The sequence below is a fragment of the Chelmon rostratus genome, chromosome 2 (genome assembly GCF_017976325.1).
Source record: "Chelmon rostratus isolate fCheRos1 chromosome 2, fCheRos1.pri, whole genome shotgun sequence".
In the NCBI taxonomy this organism is placed as follows: domain Eukaryota; kingdom Metazoa; phylum Chordata; class Actinopteri; order Chaetodontiformes; family Chaetodontidae; genus Chelmon; species Chelmon rostratus.
The window spans coordinates 6,938,908-6,962,593 of record NC_055659.1 but is presented as its reverse complement, the minus strand read 5'-3'; the positions used below and the strand labels follow the sequence as shown (position 1 = coordinate 6,962,593).

At 43.3% G+C, this 23,686-nt stretch overlaps 1 protein-coding gene across 2 annotated transcripts in view; it reads right to left on the bottom strand.

The window, feature by feature from the left end:
- Positions 1-23,686, bottom strand: part of igsf21a (immunoglobin superfamily, member 21a) — a 176,351-nt gene that overhangs the window by 122,121 nt on the left and 30,544 nt on the right. For both annotated transcript variants that reach the window (XM_041960606.1, XM_041960613.1), the window contains exon 2: positions 2,356-2,468. In XM_041960606.1, the coding sequence (XP_041816540.1) occupies positions 2,356-2,468 (113 nt within the window). The remainder of the gene's footprint in view (positions 1-2,355; positions 2,469-23,686) is intronic.

The window sequence follows — 23,686 nt, the reverse complement described above, 5'->3', positions numbered from 1 at the left end:
TTATCAACAGTTGTGCTGAGCAGTGGCCACTGGAGAGATGGGGCCGATTTCTGCTACAACCTTTTTGCATTCCTTGTGAGACACTTATTATGGGCAGCTCTATTCTCAGACCGGTTATTTAAACCACGGCTATCAATAGACACCACAGAAATCTGACATAACATAAGCAAAACAAGGCTCTCCGATCCCTGCCTGATTAAATGAAATTGTCACAGCAATGAAAGTGATCTATGATACTAACGTGAACGTGCAAAGTGCCATAAATCTCTTTTTGTCCTACCTTGAATGGTCAGCATTGGCTAAGACGAGTCCAGAGACACTGTTTTATTTTACAATAATAAAAGTGTGAAAGCAGAAGCCGCTCTGACGTCGGAGTTCCTGCCTAAGCAATAAACCGCTGCTCGCTCGTTGCATGAACAGGGTTCCAGCACAGGGTGGGAGAAACCAAGGTGAATGTCAGCATAGTGCTGGACTGCACATTCACAATTAATACTGTTTAAATAATTACTAATAAGATGCACAATTCACCAGTGAGAGATGAGGAGCTCAACCGTGAAAACAGTGAGTGTTAAAATTGTACAACGGCCAATTTGCACATATTTGCAGGTTTATTAGGGACATATGTGCATTCTGATGCAGCTCAGCACATCAGGACTCATGTGAATCCTTCCTTTGGAGGTCTTGATTTTCACTTTGTACACAGAGGTCTGTTGTTCTGGTAGCAAACCGGTGCAAGTAGTTGATCATGTCTCAGAGAAAAACACTATACAGCCAGTAATGTGAATTGCGGTCCTGATTGTGTCTTCTTGACAGGACCTTTTTTTTTAATTTCCCTCCGTCACCGCTTCAACCAATAAGTGAGGGCTTTATCTGATATTGTGTGTTGTTGTTGTTGCTGCAACATCATAATTAATGTCACTGCAGGACCACGGCTGCAACTGACCAAGAAGCAGCAAACATACACACAGGGAGCAGGTTATGGTAGATGGGATGGATCAAGAACAGGACTTTCACCTTGGAGTCTGCAGTTCATATGTCTCATAAGTTGCCAGTTTCTTCGTTTTTAATGATTGGTCAGTTACAATGATGGTCCTCGAGCAACATATTTATGATGTTGTAGGAACAACAGCAACAAGGCGATACCAGATGGTTACTTACTAATTTGCTACTTGATGATTAGTTATTGCACTTCCATAAAATTGGAACCTGCGCAACCTGAGACACTGGTTAAAATCAATGCAGCACAGGTGGAGATAGCCTGACTGCATCCTGCACATCCCATAATGCACCTCAATACTGCTTCCTGTCTTATAACATCATCAGCGTTATTTTTCAGGTGCGGACTCAAAAATACATACGCAAACACACGCCAGTTTTCAGCTGAATAGGAGTCCTCGTGAGTAATCTGTACATCAGGTGTGAAATTCCTCTACGCCACATCTATTGCACTGGAAGTCAGATCTGCACATTGCAGCACATTCACACCAGAAACAGCGCTCTTGCAGCACACCTGCCCGCGTGCTGCTCACTCGTTTGCTTTGGAAGCCCATCATTTTTTAGATTATATCACAGGCTTAATGAACGACACAAGACTGAGCAAGAATGCCTTTTACAGAATACCCAGAGGCTCGGCTGATGACATTTCAGGCTCTGCAATTTGTCTATACCACATTATACAAATCCAATCAGCACTCGGCAACTTCACTAACAACTTGGTGAAGAATCAGCCGCTTTCACAAAGCAAATCTGTACAGCTCTCAAGAATTATGGTCAAGCGAGGGTGTGATAGCAGCAGCTGCTACTGCTTTTCCAATTCAAGTGCTTATCAGTGGCTCTCTTGAAGTGAAACAAATGCGTCCTCTGCTAAGCGTCACGTTCGTTGTACGGATCTTTCATACGAAACTTTAAAACATGCTGCTTTTATGGGCCCAATAAACTTCATCGAGGACATGCAAAGACTGTTTGGTTGTTGATTTGATTGTTTTTTCTCCTTCAGCAGCAATCTAATTATTGGCAGCACTTAGACAGTGTAGTACACCAACTGGGATTTTAATAACTGTTGAGTCGCCAGCTGTGAACTATTAAGAAATGATGGTGATGACCAACGGATTGAGAAATCAAATTCCCAAGCAACAGCCAGTGATGCCTCCCATACAGCTGGCCTAAATAATAGCTCGTTTCCTGACAATTGCAGTTTGATAGTGCACGGTTGTTCTCCTAACACAGCCATAATCCTGTGATATGACTATTGGCACTGACCTCGTCTGATGCCGGATGGCTAGAAATGGAAGAAATAGATGGGCTAGAGAGCATCTTGCGCTTCAAGGCATTGAAAGTGTGAACGGGCTTACTCACCCTGTACCAGACAATCTCTCGAAGCCTTCCGTCGGTTTTGAAGTTACACTTGAGAGTAACAGTCTCTCCCACAACGACAGGAGGCAGGGGCTCTATGGTAACTGTCAAATATCCTGTAAAACAGAAAGGAAAAAAAGAAGTGGAAATGAGTTTTATTACAGTCATAAAGCAGAAAAACTGTTTGCCTGAACAAGATACTTGGTTTTGTGTTGTATTTTCTTTCGTGCTGAGGAAAATGTTGGACAACAGCAATAAAGAAGCCGTGAATTGTGTTAAAAAGCTCAAGATTGACTGAGCCGACGCTCTGTTTTGGAAAAATGCCATGATTCATCCTTATGCAATTATACAACAAGCACTCTCCCACATGAGGGTTAAGTACCTTGGTAAATAGCATTTCAGTGGTAGTTACTTAAGCATTTATTTTTCAGTGACCTTGCACTCTTTCTTCATCTGGTTTGGATATTCAAACAAACTTGAGCTACAGTGCAACCGCTTCTCTCCTTAAAACCACTGTGAGCTATGAGACATGCACCGTGCAGCTGTTACAGCAGCCATTTCTTAGCAATAAGTAGAATTATCTCTTCACTTTCCTCAAATTCAAATTTTGTCTTGCTTGAAACAGAAAAATGTGTGAAATCTGCATGACTGGCTCCGAGACTTAATTGCTTCTCACATTACATTATTGGCAGGAAAGTTATTCTGCATGTTCGAAGCTTCTCGCCAGTTATTTATCTGAAGTTGTTTGACCGTGAATGAACGTGCGCAATCAATAAACCTCTGAAAAGGAGCGTTTGAATGCCATCACAGCTCTTATAATTGCAGAGAATAATTTTTTGTCAGCACCAACACAGCAGAAGTCTCTGGGTTATCGTGAAAATGTATTTTAAAGGGTAATTCCGCCATCGCTTTTGACAGTGCAAGCTGTATACAATAACATGTTTTTGCTTATACTAAAAAAATCAGACAATAAGCTGCTTAATTAATGCCATGTTGAACACAGCCTGGAGCATCCCAACTGTCAAGTAATTGAAAATACTTGACTTTTCATTAAGACTTAACTGAGGCTTTTGTGATAACGGGCATCAATAGGCAACAGCAACGCACATGAAAGCATCACACAGATACACTCGCCAATCAAGACAACAAAGCAAAGGAAAAATAAGAAAGAACTGTAAATGCATGGACAAACTACTATGTTTGCACAAAATTGAAGTTTGTCTTCTCAGACACAAAAGCCCAGGCGGAGTCTCGACCTTGCTATATTATCCCTGAACATCAGCTGCTTGCGCAACCGTCGACACAATGCTTCACACAGACCTGCAGGTGTGGTTCCGCTGTTCCACAATCACAAACATTCACAAGGTGGTAATAGCATCAGCATACGCACGAGATTATATCTCGCAGATAAAAATGGGTAGATACAAAGGCAATCACCTGGTGATAATGAGAAGACCTGGGAGAAAAGAAATGCATCCGAAAGCTAGAAGGATTAAATGAAATCAGCTGAAGGCTGCATGGAGGACGCTTTCAAGCAAAGGTAGCGCATGAACTCGAATGTGGGGCAGCTCGATGCAGTGTCCAAAAATGCTTCTATTACATCTGTCTGAAATATATCTTGTTTCTGTATAAGTGAAAAGGACAGCTCTTTATACGCCACCAGTCTGGTAGCGGTGTGAGCCAGCGATGGAGCGTGGGCTGACTTCCACTGACAGACAGCGACCTTCTGCCCAGCATAATAGCAGCTTCAACACATTCAGTATTTAATGAGGAAATTGTATCCTGTAAAGCAGATGGATAGCACAGTAAAAATATAAAACAGGGTACAATTGGACCTCATGACTAATAATTGTGTTGGTAAAACAGCACAAACCGCTATGAGGGCATCGGCGTCTCACAGAACTCTACAGGTGATCACTGCAAAGGAAGAGAGGAAGACTAGAGATAAAGAGAGGTGAACCCTCGGTTTGCAATATCAGAAATGGAAATCTAGGTAACACTTAAACAGTCGAGTATTAGAATATCTAAGAAATTCATGATCACAATGCACTCACAGCATGCACCTTCATTGTTATCTAATAAGCATCTCTCTAACTCTGTAACCCTTTGAACACCCAAAGTGCCTCCTCAGCTCCACTGCTGAGTTTGCTAACGCTTCTTTCACCAAAGTTTTTTCTCATATACAATTAAACAAATTGCATTTTTCTTATTGATGCATTCAGCGCAGGCATGCACGGTTGGACGACCAGAGGAGTGCGGCTTAACTACGATGCAGTGACAGTCGGGAGCGTGAGACGGGTCAGTATTTTAGTTTTCCGTATGTGCCTCACAGGGCTTCTTTTAAAAAGAAACTGATCTCTTTGTCCAGCAAGTGCTGAAATGTGATGAATAAATATATGGCATCTTAAATCGTATCAGTTGTTTTCATGAATATGTGCATTAAGATGAGTCTGGACGGATCATCTAAGCGTGTTCATACGCTCATTTCCAAGTGCAGGAAATGGTTTAGTTGTATGGGGCAAAAGTATGACTTGGTTGCTCATTTTTCAACAGCCAATACTGGCAATACTGTAATTAATATTGCATTGTAAGTGTAGTTTTGAGTGAGGTTATGCTCCAGCCATAAATAAGTTTCAGTTAATTAGTTATATGTGTTTAAAGCATGTAAAAAGGTCCAACAATCTGAAGGACTGATATATTTCACTTAAAATAAGCATAAAGGACATAATATTAAATGATATTTGGGGCGAGCCAGCTTTTTGAAACTTCCACTAAACAAGTGGCTGTGTGTGCCATCAAAGAAGATGCAGCATAGGTGCCATCATCTCCGATGTCCTTTCATTAAAAAGAGCCTTTAATATCACTACCTCACTCTCATACTCATTGACTTGGTCATTCACTGTCAGACTGCTCGGCCCTTTGTGTCCATTAGAAAATATCTCCAGACTTTACGCTGAACATCGGGATTATTCAGTCGCCTCTCTGCAAAACTGCTGAAGTGTGCATGTTTCTTCCTTGTTAGGTTACAGCGAGAACGTTGCACAGGCTGTTTGTCCTTTGAGAGACCTTATCCACAAGAATATGTGTCTACACAGTTTACTCCACATTTTGTTTCTTTCCCACAAAATGCTGCATCAGGTAAACAGTGCGGATTTCCAGAATTACCTGGGTCTACATAATATTTAGGACAGAGTCAAAGAGACTTTACTGAATAATTCAAAAGTATGCATAGTAGAAACTCGCGATGTAACTAAGAGACAAAGACATTACACTGCAGAAATTCAGGGTTACTTGCCTTTAAAACAGATGGTCTCGGGTATCTGCATTGGTAGACACAGATCGCGCCGTCTCTCATGTCAGTGCACCTTGATATGCTTATTAAAGAATCTTAATTTAATCAGCAGGCTGAAGAGATCGTCCCTCTAGAGTCAAATTGAATGGATAAACCTTTCCGGAGACTGCATGTCATTAACACGGAGCTGAAGCTCTTGGAGAAAATCCTAACCACTTACTACGAAGCCACAAGAGGAGCAGCATGGCCTTGTAAATGTCTCTCTGTGAGTTTCCCACAGAGGTGGTGGGAATTCACATTACACGGAGAGAAAAGTCAGCTGACTGTGTGCAACACGGTGTTAGCAACTCACCAGGGGATAAACATGTGTCTTGTCAAGTGAAGGACAGTTATAGGTTGTACAATATTCAAGCTGTTTATCTACTGTATGTATGCAACTAATAGAATAGCAAGTCACTATGACACATTATTCCCACAATATAAAGAATACAATGCAAGAAGCTAGGTGGTCTCCTTGTGTGGCTGCAGCGCTTAATTGAGAACAATTCATTGACAATGTGGCACAGAGGGAAATATAGCATGGCCAATGACAGAAAAATGCTCCGGAGCGTGTGGGGAGGGATGAGGAATTTTTAAAAGAGCAAATTACATGGGTTATGCACTCGTGCCAGGGAAGTTCACATTTCAAATAATCCCTACGAGAAACTGGAGCAGTTGCAGGCTGCACATACCAAGACATGAGGGCATAATTCCCACGCAATTCAATATCCGTCCAATGCCATCCAAATGACTTCATAAATTAGACACATTTTATTTGCCAATTCCCTGTTGAAAGTGTTCCAACGAAGCAATATCTCTTGTTATGCTCGATGCCCTTGTTAAAACGCAGGCTAATATGGGCCGTACTCACGCAGCAAAAACCCCAGTGTTAATTCAACTCTGAGCGTAAAAATCAACACTGCGCGAGTGTTTATGTAAGCCATCGGCCATCGGGGATAATTCAACACTTGTGATGGTTTAGACAGCTGCTGCAGAGCTGCATCAGCTCGCAGTGGACACAAGTCTCCAATTGGCCGATGTCAGCTCGAGACTGAAAAATCAACACTGAATCTACTGCGCAGGCTCTCACAGACACGATGGCAGGTTATTAGTTTCCTCAACCAGCAGAGGTGCAGTGAACAGTTTGTCAAGTTGCTGCGATTCCGACGTATTTCAATTTTGATCACAGCCGACAAAGACAACGCTGCTGCTTTTGTTACCCTCCGTGGTGCGAGCTTTGCTGAAACAAACAAAACCAGCAGCTTCGAGTTAGTCAGACACCTTTAATTTACTGTGTCGCACAGAGTGTGTGAAAGCCTTACTGCTTTTATTCTAATTCTCCTTTGATTCTGCTCTGAATGAACAAGAAGACAAATCCATTAATTATATAGCAGTGTTTTGAGTTTCTGGAAAGATTATAAAACAAATTCTCCCAGTATTAGTTTGAATTCACAATATGCGTATATTGTTTGGATAGATTATACTTTGAGTCTTTTAAGGAAATGCGTTTTAAGTGTCAGGCTGGATTTATCCAGCAACGCTCTAACAAAAACACGCCTGGCCGCGTGAACACCTTCGCTTTAGCTGAGCTTAATTCAGCAGACAGAGAGACTTGGATTCTGTTTTCGAGCTAGCGCTGCACAGTATCGATCCTTCCTGTGTTATAAGCCCTGCATTCGAAGGAAGCCTCAGGTATATTTATATAGTGCTCACAGCATCCTGCCCATAAGTTTCCTCTGCATGAACCAGACTCTCTGCCAGGATGACGCTACCTTGAAATCTAACGCTTCCAAACACGTCTGCGCCTCTCACATCTCAGCTAGAACCTACAGAGCTCGTGTCACAAAGCTCCAATTACTGAGAAGAGAGATTAAAAAAAACGTGGCTGAAGATTTAAAATGCGCTTGATCAAAGGAAAATGTGCAGCATCCTCAGAGAAACCAACTGCTTTAACAGGACATTATTTATTATCATGGAATGTGAGGGTAAGCATGCAGTTCTGCAGAAAATCTTTAAAATAAATCTGCTTGTCTTGAAACTATAATCCATTTGGCCATGAAGCGGAATGCTTGGATATCGCTGTAAGAGCACACGAGCAAGCGTGGAGTGGCCAGAGAGTGCACGGCATTTAATTGGCTCATATTAGCTGGTTGTAGAGGCAGACAAGGCCTCCAGCTTGTCTTAATCCATCAGAGGCGCTGTTGGAACAACATCTAATGAGGGCTGCAAACTATGCTTTCTCCCATTAATAACAGCAATTTGCCAAGATGCAATGAGAAAACAAAACACAGCCAATGACGGACCGGCCCAAAATGTGCCTGTTATTGTGCTCTGTGATTTATGGCTATGGCCTACCTTTGCTTAGATGTCAGTGCAACTAAATGTATGAGAAAAATGGATGGCTGAGTTCCTCAGCTCTCTTCCTCATCTGTGCCTCTAAGCAGTGTAAACAAACAGGGCTGATTCGTAGAGTCACATTTAAACGTCATCACTTCCAGAAAAGGAAAGTATGTGTGGAAAAATATGCTTTTTTGAAGTGATTGCAAGAACATGGGATGAATGCAGTACCCTATGTTTGCTCTAACACATACAGGATATCATGACTGCAGCATACAGCATCAGTATGTTGGTTCATGTCTTTTAGTGAGAACAGACTTTTGCCACCTGAATTAAACACATGTAATATTACCAGAGTAAAAGTTTATCCACAACCATATGAAAATCCAGCAACGTAGATGTGGAAATCAATAACTTCAGTACGTAGCTGCGCTGCTGAAGCCATGTAGCTGATTTGAAGGCAGGTGCTTAAGGCAAGTGAGCGATGCTAATAGGACTGGAGGCTCAAGGACATCATATTAATGCTTTAGATGTTTTACAAGTGATAACATCTCCATTTGTACTTTTTGCATTCGACCAATGTTCCGCAGGTCCCCTCTGAAAATGTTTAAGTCCAGAGCCTAAGGCAAACAGGTGTATAGATTATGTAAATGGAGCATGTTATAAATCATATTCACATTATTCACGATAAAAAATATTGTCTAAGCGAGGAACTTAGTGGCTGTTAAAGCTGTTGAGGGAGCCAGACAGACGTCATACCTTCACTGCCTCGTCCTTTTATTCTTAGAACATGAATAAAGGTTATAAAAATGATGGAAGCAAAAAAAAAAAAAAAAAGTCTCTCATGAAATTCTTGAGGTACTTTGTGTCCCATCACTAAATTTGGTAAAACGGTTAAAGAATGTTAGAGACAGATTTCTCAGCAGGTAGCTTCTTGTGAATTTACCTGCATTTCTTAACCAACCGGAAAAACAGCCAAGGCCTTGTTGTTGTGCAGCATTAATGTTTTTAATGTGTTTCCTCATAAAAAAAAAACTACCTACATTGGTCTGAACTTCACCAGATTTCATTTATTTGTTGATTCATGAAGTCATAGTGCAAAAGTTTTTCGTCGAACAAAAATAAAAACTTTTGCACTTTTATGCATTATTTGTAAATGCTGGAATACATGACATATTTATTTATTCGGTTTTGTTATGGTTTTGCCTCATGGTTGAGATGCACCTTGGCATCTCTCCGGTTATGTAGTCAGGACTGCACGATGAGGGCGCTCAGAGGATGCTGCGCTGCTGTATTGGTCTCTATTAGAAAGCTGTATCCACCTGTGTTGCTGCAGCTCTCACAGCTGTCATGGTGTCGTAACCAAAACGGTGGTCTAAACTACCAAAACAGGGCTGTAAAGAAATGCACATTTCCTTTAAATGTATCAAAATCAAATGTGCAGAATCAATCAATATCTTATTCTGAATTATCTGATCTCGTCCTATAAACTGTTAATACTCCAGACAGTGTTGGCAGTCACTGTGGACGGCTGAACACTGTGGTGGAGACTGTTCAACGAGGCCAACGCCCACATCTCAGGTATTTGCAGCTGCACATGCAAGCCGAGCTCGGGAAGCGTTACATGGAAGGAGAACCTGGATGACTGGCTGTTGATTTATTCTGGCCATGAGCACAGTCTGCACCCGCGGAGAAGGTCCTCTTTTGTAAACAGAAAGCCGGGAGCTGATGCGTTTTTCAATCAGAGTGATTTACCGTTTAATGACATGCTTCAGCTTCAGGAGTGTCAGAACCCGTCCGTTGTGATCCGCCGCCCTCCTGTACTGCTATAGCAGATGGCAATCACGAGGAACCCTATCAGTGGGTCCTCATTCTGAAAGGCCTTCAGGCATGTGGCATTAGCATGTCATTGGTGAGAAGCGCTGGAGCCAAGGAGGAAATGCAGCCAGTCGTCCCACATGGAGTTAGTCAGATGCAATGGTGTGTATGTCATTGCTGGCCGGCTAGAGAGCAATATATCTCCGCTCGCTCTGCATTGTTCTCCTCTGTCATCAGGTAGAAATTCCAGTTATAACTGCTGCTTTTTCTTATTTTCTTTGCTTGTATTGAAGCTTTTCATTGACTCGCTGAGTGACTTTCATGACTCCCAGGACCATGAATGCTGATGAAAGCCTGTCATGTAATTTCCAAAAATAAATAATCACCAACTGGGAAAGAAGCCTTGTTTTCTTTTTTTTTTTTCTTTTTTTTTTACCCCACTCAATACCTAAAACCTACTTTTCGTGGATACAAAGTTTTAGTTAAACAGCAGGGAGTCGGAGCAACAGACCCTCCACGGTCACACCGTCAGGAAAAATGACACACACAGCCATGTCTGGTGTAGGTTATCCAAGCGGGAACTTGCATGTGCAGGGATAAATGTTCCATTAGCTCGCGTGTTTCCTCCTGAGATTTGTAATGTCTCCGATAATCAGCGTGGGGAGTTTACCATGCACTTGTTGTTTATTCATATTCCTGGAGCATATGACAGACAGGGGAGGGTGGAAACGGGTAGCTTAAAAAAGTACCAGTGCAGCACTCTGCTCTCGGCACCAGTGCTAAACACTTGGCAACGATGCTCCGCAGTCCACCGAGTGCTGCATTTTATCACTGAGCCAAGATTACAACGGGCATATTTGATGGCGTGACAGCATGCAAAAGTTTCACTTTGTGGCCGTGAGATGTCAGAGGAGGCATGAAAACGCCAAACCCACGAGGTGACAGGTAGGATTTTTACTACGGCGGATGAAAAGAAAATTGTGAGAGTATGGTTTGTGACATGACAGCCATCTGAAAGCAACTTTACATGCTGAACAATGAGCTCTGACAACCACGGAATCAAAAACAAACTCTGCCGGCATGCAAGTAAAACAAATAACAAAAAAAAAAAAAAACACTGCATGCACTGATTTTATAAGCTACAGAAAAAAAGTATTTTTTTTTGTTAGAGAGGGTCCAACAACTGGGTCTGTCTTATGTCTATGTGCTTTTGGATCAGTGCACACAAAGCCAATGATGCTGAAAATGGCACTGAAGTGATGCTGTACTCTAATAGCAATCTCCCTCTCCTTATAGCTAAGGAGATTCATTATAATGACATATCTGGTAGATTGTATGAGAATAGAGCTAACGGTATGATGTCAGTAGAATAAAATGCATTTTCAGTTTTGGAGAGAATATTGCAAACCTGCATCGCTCCTGCTGGCTAAATATAGATCCATCTGCCTTCTAGCTTCATTATTGCAGCTGGAAATAATTTGTTATCATTGTTCTGTGGCTGCCAATCTCAATAATTTAGGGAGAAATCAACCGACTTCTGCTCACGGAGGGCTGTATCTCTGCTTTTGGAAAACAGCTGCACTCAAAAAGTCATGCATCCGCAAGTATGTGAAAGATATTATTCGGTGAAGTAGCGAAAATGTGTTCGGACACGATAAGAAGTTTTAGTAGCAGCACCCCCCCCTCAACTTCTGGGCTCCTCTGTAGCCTTTAGAGGAACACTTTTTGGAAATGCAAATGATGTACTCATGAAGCAAGATTGTAGTGTCAGCCATTGTCTGCCTGCCCCACTCATGTTCCTTTCACCAGAAAGAGTGACTTGGCCTCCAGAGCCGCGTCTCAGCTCTCTCCCAAACGGTTGTGGTCAACAGAAACCATTTGTTTGAAGAACACTTGCATGTCTCGACCCTTTAACTTGGGAGACTCTGCATGGTGCACGCAGCACACTGAGCAAGCAGCGCCTTCTGGCACAGTGCTGCAGGGTGAGACACCCGGCAGTGGATCTGTCCAAGCTTTCAAAAACAAGGAACAGTCAGCGGGGTAAATATAGGAGGTAATGAGGTGAACGTGGCTCTTTTGAGCTGCCGGTATACTTGTTTTTCCATGAATATATTTGGATTTTGTAGCATTATTGAAATTTTATTACTTTGAATTTGGAAGGGCAACTGCAGGAACCGATTCACTGTGTTCCTGGAGGTTGTTGCAAGGAGTAGGGAGAAAATGGCATGTGCTTGTAAAACGCGTTCCTCAAATTGCAGGGAGCAACACATTAAGTCACAGGTGACGGGTACGGGGAGAGAAATCACTTAAAATGTTCTATCCAGCGAAATCTGGAGTAAGTAAAACAGCAGCAGACATGAACTGAAGCGGGAAGTGACCGAGGTGCCTGTTCTGCTCACACGTTTATTTTGCCTGCAAAATTAAGGGGACACCTGCTGTAGAAACAGAAAATGTGTTCCCAAACGCTGCCTCAACCCCTCCAAAAAGTCATTTTTCAAATGGCATTTTATGATTCTATTTACTATTCTCTTCCCATTTCAGTAAAAGGCCCCAGTACAATGACTGTGGGTGTTCTACATGAAGTAAACACATTTAGAGCTGAGCGGGAGTCACAGTCCAATTTTCGCCGACACACGCTCTCACACAAAAACACACACACACACAAAGAAACACATGATAATAGATGTATGCAGATGGATAAACACAAGATTACTTAAATATCCATAATATTCTGTATAAAATGCCATGAATGGGCTACACGAACCTGCAACAATGCTCCAACCTCCATTCACGTGCATATCTGCCTTTTTGGGAATTAATACCACTGAGATATGAAACAAAGACGAAAAAAAAAAGATGTTTGTTAATTTAAAATCATTAAAAACAGAATAATCTTGACTGCATCACCGTCTGTATAAACAATCTACAATCTGCAAAATGATGTGAAGGTTTTCCTAAATGCTGCCCGAGCAGTTTGTTTGTGTGTTTCCATTACTTGGTAATAAAAAAACAACAAACACATCTAGAGCTCAGAGGAATGAAATGTCACAGAGCCTTGGAAATAGATATTCCAATCTGTTTTTAATAAGGTAAACAGGACCTGGACGCCATATTAATGGAGGCCTCAAAGAAGTCATGATACTGTTACCACAGAAGCAAGTTGTCCCGGTAACCCAGAGACAAACTCACTGGGTTATCAATCACTGTTTGTGCATTCAATCTGTAGACCCCTGCATCACCACAGGTCATGAGCAATGGCAGGAAACGAGGGAGGAGACGAGGGCAGCGTGGAGAAATGGCCGTTCTGAATGTCAAACGGCTGGATTTGAGGAACGCGTCCAGCATGCAGGGAGCATAAACTGCAGAGTCAATTTATCTTCTGTTACAAGAAGGCCATTTCATGTTATTTCAGAGACTATTCACAACGTCTTTGCACTGGTTTGTTCTTGTTTTCTCCACTTTGAAGCATCACTCCACCACCTCAGAAACAATCTCTCACAAGCAGTGTTTTTTTTCTTCTTCTTCTTCTTTTTTTTGTTTATTTTGTTGTTACTCGAACCGTTTTAGTGTTGAGGCTAAAAAGAGGAGATCCAGTTTCCCTTGATGTTCCAAAAAAAAAAAAGGGACGAACTATTGGAAAAGTGACCTCAATTAAGATGTCTTCGATTGAGAGTATTGAGTTTGCCTGAGAAACGCATCGTGCTGTGTCGTGCCGGTGGATCAGCTGATTTCTGGCGTTGTATTATACATTTCTATTAACTCCAGTGGCCCTCAAAAAGGAGCCTCCCTGCTGCTGCATCCTCATGTTTTTTTGCTTATAGCAAAGTATTTCCCCCCCCTTAAAATCAGACAATGGCACATTAGAGCGAGATTCTGTCATCTAGCTAACTTCCTTTAAGGGCAGAGCATGTTGAGCATGATGCAATGGAAAACTGGAGTGCATAATCTTCAATCTATGCTTACACAATCATCATACAGCTTAGAGGCAAGAGGATCAGTTTGGAAATGTTGTAAATGAAAGTACGAGTGAGTGATGGGAAAGCGACTGACAAAACCCTGAGGAAAAAAAGACTTTTTTTTGTTAGGTTGGGCTCAAAAAGAGGATTCATCCGACTTTTTGAGATATCAAATTCGTAATGTGCAAGATGTGACTGTAACACAAACGTGCAACGGGACAACCGCAGAGAAGGCTGAGGGCTGCGGAGATTCATCACTGCACGTATCGCTGCAAGTTCAAAGACTGGCACATAAGCACGTAATAGTTTTGGGAGATTCACGGCCAGGTATCGTGTTCACGAGACACAGAGAGTGATCGAAGTCATAATGGAAAGAAAACCGCTGCCTCTACTAGCTTCTTCTCCGCCTTTGTGGGATGTATCAAGCTCAAGAAAGTTCACGTTATATGCGCTTTCATCCATTGTAGTCCAATTACAAGTAGAGAACCTTGATACATAGCAGCTTTCTGACTCGACCACCGTGCTCTCCCCAGTGATCTGGCTACTCTGTCCGTCTGCCCGAAAGCTAACTGGACTCTGAGTCCATCCACCTGTTAGCGAGCTGGCCCGGTGCAGAGGGCGTACGCCATGGTTGGATATTACATCAAAAGGCCTCAAAGGCAAGTGGGGGTTTGTTCATCACTTGAGAGCCAAGCAAACTGCTAAGGGGGATAAAAATGAAACTCGCACGCCGATTTATCAGCACTGCAGCGAGGATTAAAGGACTGCCAGCCCCCTGCCTGCATCACCAACCTACTGCCTGCATGCTTTGTTTCAGCAGCTTTTAAACCCCCTCTGTCTCTCAAGATGTGCTTCATCACTTCAATAGCCTCATGCCTTCGTCCGACCAGCGTGGCCGGATCTAAAGTGCTGCAAAGGAGACGACGCATTCCTGTACTCGCTGATAGCGTTCGCCACCGTAAAGGCGCACGGGCATGTAGCAGGTGAGCTAAGCAGAGCTTTTTTTTCCCTCCCTTTCCAATTCAACCTTTACTGTCAAACAAAGGAGAGAGGGGACACACCCAAACCCAATTACAAGCTTGGTTTTGTGTAGAGGGCTGAGGAGGAGGAGGCCACATGACTGCTGATAAAGAAAAAAAACAAAAACAACACACATCTCCACCCCCACCCACTTTCATTTTCTACTTTTTTTTTTTCTGTTCAAATACGGCTGTGCTGGCTCCGTCATGCCTTTGTACTATGTGGAATTGCATCCTTTTTTTTTTTTTTTTTTTTTTTTTACTAAAATCCACATAAAGTAACTACTCAGCTCAGCACCAAAATTATTCATTGCAGGGTGGGGCGGGGTGGAGTGGTGAGCAGACCTGTATTAAAAACCGCCAGAAGAGGAGACAGCTGTCCCAACCCACGTTCTTATGTGATCTCTGCTTAGGGAGCAGGCTGGTATTCCAAAGCCCCATCTGAAAACAAATTAAAGAGGATTAGAGGCTGCCACTGCAGCTCCTCTCCTCTCTGTTCTGGGGAATAGAGTGTCCTGCTGGCCAAAATGCTGACCTTCACTTCCTGTCCTGTGCACAGGTGCACCGCTGCAAACATGAAGGTCATTGTATGGATTCAGCAAAAATGTCACAGCATATACCTTGAAGGCAGAAGGGTCAAAAAAGAAAAAAACAACATGACTAGTTGAGTAAACGGGTGAGCATGCACACAGCGCAGACTGTACATGCTTGGACATTAGCACATTTCTTTGTTGGCTCTGTCCTCCAGCACATTCGAGTTGAGTCACGATGTGGTTTAAGTGCTGACTCGCAGCGCTCATTCGAGGCTGTTTGCATCAGACGGATCGTGTGGGATCCTCTGGTGATGCTTCGCCAGGCCCGCTCTGCAGCCGTCTTCGTTTGGCGCTCGTTTGTGAGGTTATCTGCTCAGCTGGAGAGAAGTCATGTGACTGACAAGAAGATTCCGCTAACTTGTGCAATCAGATGGGTCTCCATATTGATGAATGTGCACAAAAGTATTCACAAATGTATTTTGTGATTATTAAACTGTATATACATGAGTCTCTAAAGATATTTGTACTCATAAAAATGGGAATGTTCACAAATGTGTTTCTGATGCACAAAGAAATATTTCTTGTTTTGAATAAACGCAATAAAAATGCACAAATGCATTTAAACGTGCATCCTTTGCTGTGCTTTACTTTGCTAGTTAGAAAATGTCAGCATGCTAACACAAAGCATAAGAAATACATATCATGGTAAGCCATATACCTGCTAAGATCAACATGTTTGCCATTATGAGCATGTTAGCATCCTGATGTTAGCATTTAGCACAAAGTAAGTGCAGCCTCACAGAGCTGCTAGCATGGCTGCAGACCATCCTGCAGAGTTGGCTTACAGTAACAGGCTGCAGACTCTGAGTCCTGTTACTGTATCGGCTCTGGAAACATTAAAACGTCACGCGAGCAGAGACAGCAAAGCCGTGACCGACGTGAACGGAGCTTCGTCAGGCTGATGAAATGGCTTCAGATCTGCTGCGCTGTTCTCATCCTGTACTCTATGACTTTACCTTCTGTTTGAAGCTGAGTTTTTTTCTTTCTTTTTTTTTTTGGCATAGGCCAATGTCACTCTCTTCAAGGCTGCCCGCTGTCGTCTTTGACTGAACCAAGGGCGTTTTCACTGATTAGACAGACACTGGTTTGATCATCTTTCAGCGCCGTTCCCCCGTGGCTGTAGTTACACCTAGCATTAATCAGTCTTCATTAGCTCCGGTGTCACATGTATAATTCTGCTGTCATTTTACCCGCCTATATGTCCCCTCCCACTGCTTGCCAGTGGCAGGTAGGACAGTCAAAGGAGCCACGTTGTCTGTCCCGCGGCTATTTCCCTTTAGTCATTTTCAGATCTCACTGGAAATGTGGAGGCATGAAATCAGCTGGAGGGCGAGGGTGGGGTGGGGGCACTGCCAGTGAGACGGATGTCAGGATCTACAGATCAGACTAGGCATATTTTGGATTTATATAGCACTGGATGAAGCGATAAAAGCTCCAGAAGATCAGTGTGATTCCATCCATTCATTGCAATGACAAGCAGGGGTATTTTTGGGCAAGGCCCAGCAATATACAGCTCCCTGATTATTACCACACTGCTGTTGCCCTGATGTCAAGCACTTTTGAAGTTCTCGTGCCTGTAGGCGTGGCTCCTGCGGCGGACATGTCGCTATGAACTGGAATGACCCAACCACCCCTCAGGACATCTATTCTTGTTCAAGAGCCTTCAGGGGAAGAACAATAGCTGATGACGGGGAGAAAATGGCAGAGAATTACATTTATTGTCTCTCTGAAAGTGCACAAGACTGACTGGGAGATTTTAGAAAATTACACATATTCATCTAATCTCACTACCTCCATTATGCCTCTCAATTATTCCTCTAATCGTGCACTCGTGCATGCCTTAATGGGTTAGTTTTTCTCATCTCCTTCTTCTGAGCTGATGTATTTCTATAGTGAAATGAAAGAAACATGGCAGCCCGAGGAAAAGAAAGCAAGAGAGAGAGAGGAGAGAGAGAGAGCACAACCTATCACTCGTCTTGAGTGAGGGGAAGTAGGAAGCATTGGTATTCACAGCAGTCCCTCCATTTTGGATCTCGTTCGGTACTTGGCCGCAGCCAACTGCAGCTCTGACACATGCACATCTCCCCCTCGCACTGTTAGTAAAAGAGCTACTGTGTTAATTGGGCTAAACTGTGTTAGGGACGGGAGGGGAAATTAATGCATGGCTGTAAACAGGCATGGATGAATCACATCTGTCAGGTTTATCAGATCAAAGAAGACGTACGGCGTTCGTGCCCCGCGCCTCTTATTTCCTGCGCACATCTGGCGAACTGGGCAGCACGCTCCACTAAGTGAAAAGCTAGTAAATGAAAATCGCTTTTTCACTATCTTTACTGCGAATCACTCTTTTACTCGCATCCGTGTTGCCAGTGAGGTGTCTCTCCGCCAACGTGTCGTCTCCATGGTCGAATTCCACGCGGCCCCGTCGATTAACTGCACATAATCAGCTTCGAAGAGAGCCAAGCTGAATGACAGGAAAGTCGGGTCGTATAATTCTAACCAGCTTGGGCACAAATAGTGTTTTTGAGCATTCTCGGCATTCGTGGCATGTTCGGAGTTCAAATGAACACCTAATGTGAATTTAGCAGCTTGCCTGAGATCAGCAGGTGAGTTCAATCAAACACAGAAAGAAACACAGTTATGAAACAGTAATAGTTGTCAAAACTCTGCAGACTTGTGCCTGAACCATACATCTAAGCCTATATTACCTTTTTTTTTTCCTCATTGCTGACTGATCCTCAGAAAAGCCAAGGTAAAGTCCTCTGTCAACCACTTCAGAAGACAGATAAATAAGATATATAAAAGCCTTCCTGACATCTTTACTTCCTCTGTATCCACGCAACCATCGCACACAGCTATAACCTTATAGCATCATCATTTTTGTCCTCTGCTTCTGCTTTACAAATGCACACACACACACACACACACAGGTAGAAACCAAATGAATGTTTTGTTAACTCTCACAACACAGGTGGTGTCGTGAAGCCAATCAATCTTAACTAGTGACAATTCATGTTCATCAGTATTTTCCAGTGAGCCTGGTGCAGCCAATTATTATTTTGATTCTATTAATTAATTAACAGGACTTTTTTTGTTGATTGCAAAAGAGCTGCATTACCCCCCCTCTCTCTCTGTCTCCCTCTCTCGCTCCAAGCTTAAAAAATGCAGAGCCAGTGCTGAAAAGGTTGAGCTTGGCAATACACCATATGTCTGGTACAGTAATGCTCTACAAGAAACAAGGTGTCCTTCGGGGGGCTGAGCAGAAATGATGAGCGAAGTGATGCCTGCAAAGTGTCAAACTGTGAGGTGTGAAATGTTTTCTGCTCTGGCCTCTATGAGCGGTACTTCTGTGCAGCAAATAGCATCATACAGAGTTCTACTGCATCATAATCACATTCATATATTTAAAAAACAAGGCTGTTTTATATGCAATATATAGATCCAGTGTCGTCTGCTTTTTCACAGTGCAGGTTAGTCTTACTGTAAAAGCCGGTTGCTGCGAGACTCAGCCGATGCAGCTCGGACCCAATAATTGCGTGATGGTGTGATAAAAATGAAAATCATCACAATCCGGACAGCTCAAACTGCGACTGTCCCATACTTGGGTGAGTATAGGTGGAAACTGGTCAATAGAAAATAGCTTAAAAGCTTTCTTTACAACAACTTCAATAGACAATATTATCCCTGACAGCTCCTTTCACGCCTCCGAGAAGGCAATAATTGTGTGTAGCGAGTGCGATGAGGGAATTTCAGCCACAGAAGACAGGTACATGTGTCACACAGATAGAGGCTGCTCAACGCTTGGTTACTTTTTCTGGTGACTGTCCCACTATTTTATTTGACTTGTGTTTGTGCATGCAATTATTTTATCCTTTTTTTGTTTGTTTTTTTTTTTTTTTTTGTTCTTGTGCGTCAAAAATAATTGAATTCGTTTCAAACGGTATGTGTATCTGCCAGGCAAACACAGTCCCTCTGAATAACCAGCGACACTCACACAAGCAATTCCGCGGCCGCGCTAATTGCTGGGAAGGTGAAGACGGTGGCTTCCCGCTCGGCTCGCTGCGTTCCAGCGTGTGTGTATCACTCACTGCTGTGACGGACAGCCGCGATCCCCCGGCGCACTAGAGGGTGCAACAACACTCGCATCTTCTTCAGCTCATTATTCACGCAGCTTCATTTATAACACACTACTGTAGATGTGACTGGAAAGAAGCAGCCAGTATAGATGCATTCATTCATTCATGCACTACTGCGTATTAATTCACAGGCACAGTACAGCTGCTAAGTGTTTAATGGCTTGTGTCCTTCTGTCATATTACAGTATGCGCCGTTGAGGATTCACCCAGGAGACCGCTGTTCGTGTCCTGTGTGAGATTGAAAGTCAAAGCTGACCCATTTAAGTTACATAACGTTCGTACTTTACATCATGTGCATAAGAGCAACATACTTGACTACTTTGATCTTTTCCTATACCTTACAAGGTAGTTTTGTTGGCTAAACCTAATAAGCATGTAGTTTTGGTGCCTATATCTGAGTAAACCATTTTACAACATTACCAACATGAGGACCAAAGTCCAGTATGACTAAGGACAACCTTCATAGCAACGGCTTGTCCTGCTGCTCTCCAATAGTGATATATGCTGTTTTGGGAGTCACTTGCAATCGACCTATTCAGTCGTTTAGGTACGAGGGTGTGTTGTATACGTGTATATTTACTGTAGATGCATTGTCACTGTAAATCTTATGTTAACAGTAAGTGTGATTGTTTAATCACGAGGCAGCAGGGGTGGGAAGGATGGGTGTAGGGGAGGCAGAGTTGTGAAGGCATAAAGCTAAATGATGGAAGTCCCTGCTGTCACCCAGGGTCCCTGCAGCATGTTCGCTCAGGATGCTCATCCGTCTCAGCCTCCCACTTTAGCAAAGCGGTCTAAATAAGGAACACGAGAGGCATCCTTGGCAAAACCCTGAACCTGTCCACAAGGTCAGCTACACCACCAGGCCCCTGGGTTGCCGTCACAGGGGGACGGGAGCAATCAGGTGTTAACATCTGCACCGAGCGAGCCTCCACTTCTGTGAGGCTCCAGCGCGGGAGGAAGTGATTGCACTGAGACTTGAAAGTCTGAGAAAGCGACGCTTGTTAAGACCTTCATGAGAGAAACAGATGTATTACAACAGATTCAAAACAGTTCTCCAAATTGAACATTGACCTTCCCTGCGTAAAGAACCCACATACATCATGTCACCAAGCAGATCCGACAAAATAAATTATTAAAGCCACGAAGCTGCAAAAAGGAAAGATTTTTATGTAAATGAACACCTTGCCGAGACCACAAAGACAGGCTGTAATAGAGCTGTCTCATTCCTCTAATTTAGATGCTGAAGATGCATCACATGTGCACAAATAAAGCGCAGCGACGCACATTCCTCTCTCTGAAAAAAGGACAAATAGAACTTCGACTCAAACTTAAACGTCTTCTAAACACCGGAGTGTGAAATGCAGAGAGAGCTGGATTATCATTTCATAAACAGTTCCACAGACACTGACATCGTCAAACAATGACTTCCTGAAGCTGCAAATGCTTGTATTTAAAACTGACTTTGCATATGTTTAGGCTGGGATATGCCGGTTTGCAAAAATATCTATCAAGTTGGTCTTTTTCTCGCATAAAAATGCTCACATGTGATTATTTTCACTTCAGATTTAAGTGGGAACTTCAGGCTCTGCGAGGACGGTGCGAGCCAGGTGACGGCTGCTGGGGAAGACAGAGGCGCTATCATACACTGCCTTTGTTCTCAGACTGCTTCTTCGCCAAGTTCTTCAGCTTGTCGGCAAAGTCACAGCTCGCATGCGGCTGCCTGAATAAAAAATGGCGGCGGATTTTCAAGTCTCCTCTCATTTCACTTATTTATTTGATTCTCCAGCTAATTATTATTCAATGATGGCCCCGCTCTCCCAATGACAGGTGATTTCCTGTGTCCCAAATATCAATTTTAATGTTGTGCTCTAGCTGCAAACACATCACAGTGACTCATGGGTTTTAATAGATTATTTTGTGAGCTGTCAAGTCCAGGGCCTGTAATAATGTGACAACGGCTCATTGACTTTTAATAGGATGCAATTTGAGCTGAAACTCAGTGTTTAGAGCGGCAAAGTGGAGGAAGACAGTAGAGTGATGCCCCCGATTCCCTTAACTTGTGATGTTTCCTTGGGTTTTAACGCGGCGGAAGGAGGGGAGAAAAGCGAAAGAGTCAATGGAGCTGTAAATCTCAAGAAGATACCGAGGGGGGCCGACGCAAAGAGGAAAGCGAACCTCGACTTTGTAATGCAGGAGAGAGGCATCAAAGTCGTTCAATGACAAGAAGACAGATGCAATAAATATTAGCTTTGAGCGGCATGTGATGTTGGATGATGACACAAAGCTGTCCGATATGGCTGTCGCTCAATCACAGATTGAGTTTGTAAATGCTGTACATGGACGTGTGACCTATGGATGAACTGGGGGGGGGCGGTTTCTGCTTGGATGAAGACAAAAATGACAAAGAGATTGTTGGTGGAGGGAGCTGCAGAGGGGTGGGATGAAAACAGGATCATTTTGACATTGCCTTTTCTGACATTCATAATGCTTAAAGGACACAGCGAGCATCCAGCGTCCTCCTCCCCTGTCGTTTTATGACAAGCTCAGACACTCCACAATCTGGTGGCGCCCAGGTACCATCACTCCAGTCATTATCTCGCAAAACCCATTCCATTTGACCTCTGCAGTTGATGCGCATTATTCACGATAGGGAGAGCTCCAACATGCACCTCGGCTCTGGTGAAGGAGACACAGGGGCAGAAGAGAGCGCAAGTGAGTGACAGAAAGAAGGGGGGGCAAGCCAGAGCCAAAGACCAGAGACAAGGAGACAATAAGTTTAAAGAGACAAAGCGATGAAGAGTTTAACAACTCAGGGGAGACAGATCACATGCATGCGGTGCACCTCCATTAAATCCCATGGTCACCTTCAAACAAAAATAAAATGACCGCTGCGCGTCTCCACCCCATGGCCAACACCCCTCCTGCTTCCTCATTAGAGCATAAGTATAGCTCTAATGAGCAGGAAAAAGCCTCTGTGTTGTGGGCAAGATGAATGAATGCAAGAGGATGCTCCGCACCTCTCCGCCTGACGCTGGGGCCGTGCGTCTACCTCTGCGCTCTATAGGGGGGAGCCTTCTGGTGAGTCCTTCAGGACCAAAGGGCCCTACGAGGCCCTAATTGCATCATTCACATAATTATCCACAAAGCTGTTGTCATGGATAGCTATTTTGTTTGCTTCAGTGGAGAGGAGGGAGCAACCTTAAGGAAAGCTATCTGGCCTAGAATGAAAGCCTTACAGAGGGTTTTTGGACACAGAAACAGGATGGACATCCTGGACTATGAGATGAAGCAGTCATCTTATCTCTTTGTGCCATATAGACTTCTGTTTCTAAGATGTTTTGGCACAGCTTTGTAGTGCAGTGCAGTGAGCAATACTGTTCATCCAGTACACTGTGAGAAAGGTCTAAAAGACCTCTGGCAGCTTGTGATATTTAGACCCGTCACTCCGCAAAACCATACGTGATATCTGCCTGTTTTTTGTTTTTTTTCTTAGGCTGGCATAATAAATGGGCCCTTAAATGGGCCCTTAGCCAAAGCATGGAAAGTTACCAGCTTTACATAATTCTACATCTAACTTTGAAGAGGGAGGGACACAGCACAGCCCTGCTGATGAATTTCTTTTAGCAGTATTACCAAGTGGTACATCATTTCATCTGGTATGTTGGTGCCATCTCTTCTAGCTGTCCATACCTCCATCTGCTCTCTAAAACCCACTTATTCTGTGCAGGGATTGTGCAGGAGTCGAGCTCGCTTTCCAACAGCAGACAAACATTCATAGCTACATAGCTGCATGAGCAGTTTAGCGTCTGCAGTCAAGCTAACCTGCATGTGTTCAGACTGTGGGGGCGAACTGAAGAATGCAGGTGGAACAGATGCATGTTAACATATGCAAACCCTGCATGGGAAAATATTAATGTTGAGGTGTGAACACAGGACATTTTTTCCTGAATTGCAGCTGCACTGTGCATTCTGCACTAAAAATTTAATACATGACACGTGTAATACACTTGCAACTTGTGTCTGCAAAAGAAGCCTTTTTTTGGTTCTATATATCCATCCACCTATTCATCCGTAGAGTATTTGACAGCAACAGTGTATGACAATGATTATTACACAACAAGATTATTATACAAGTTTACAGATT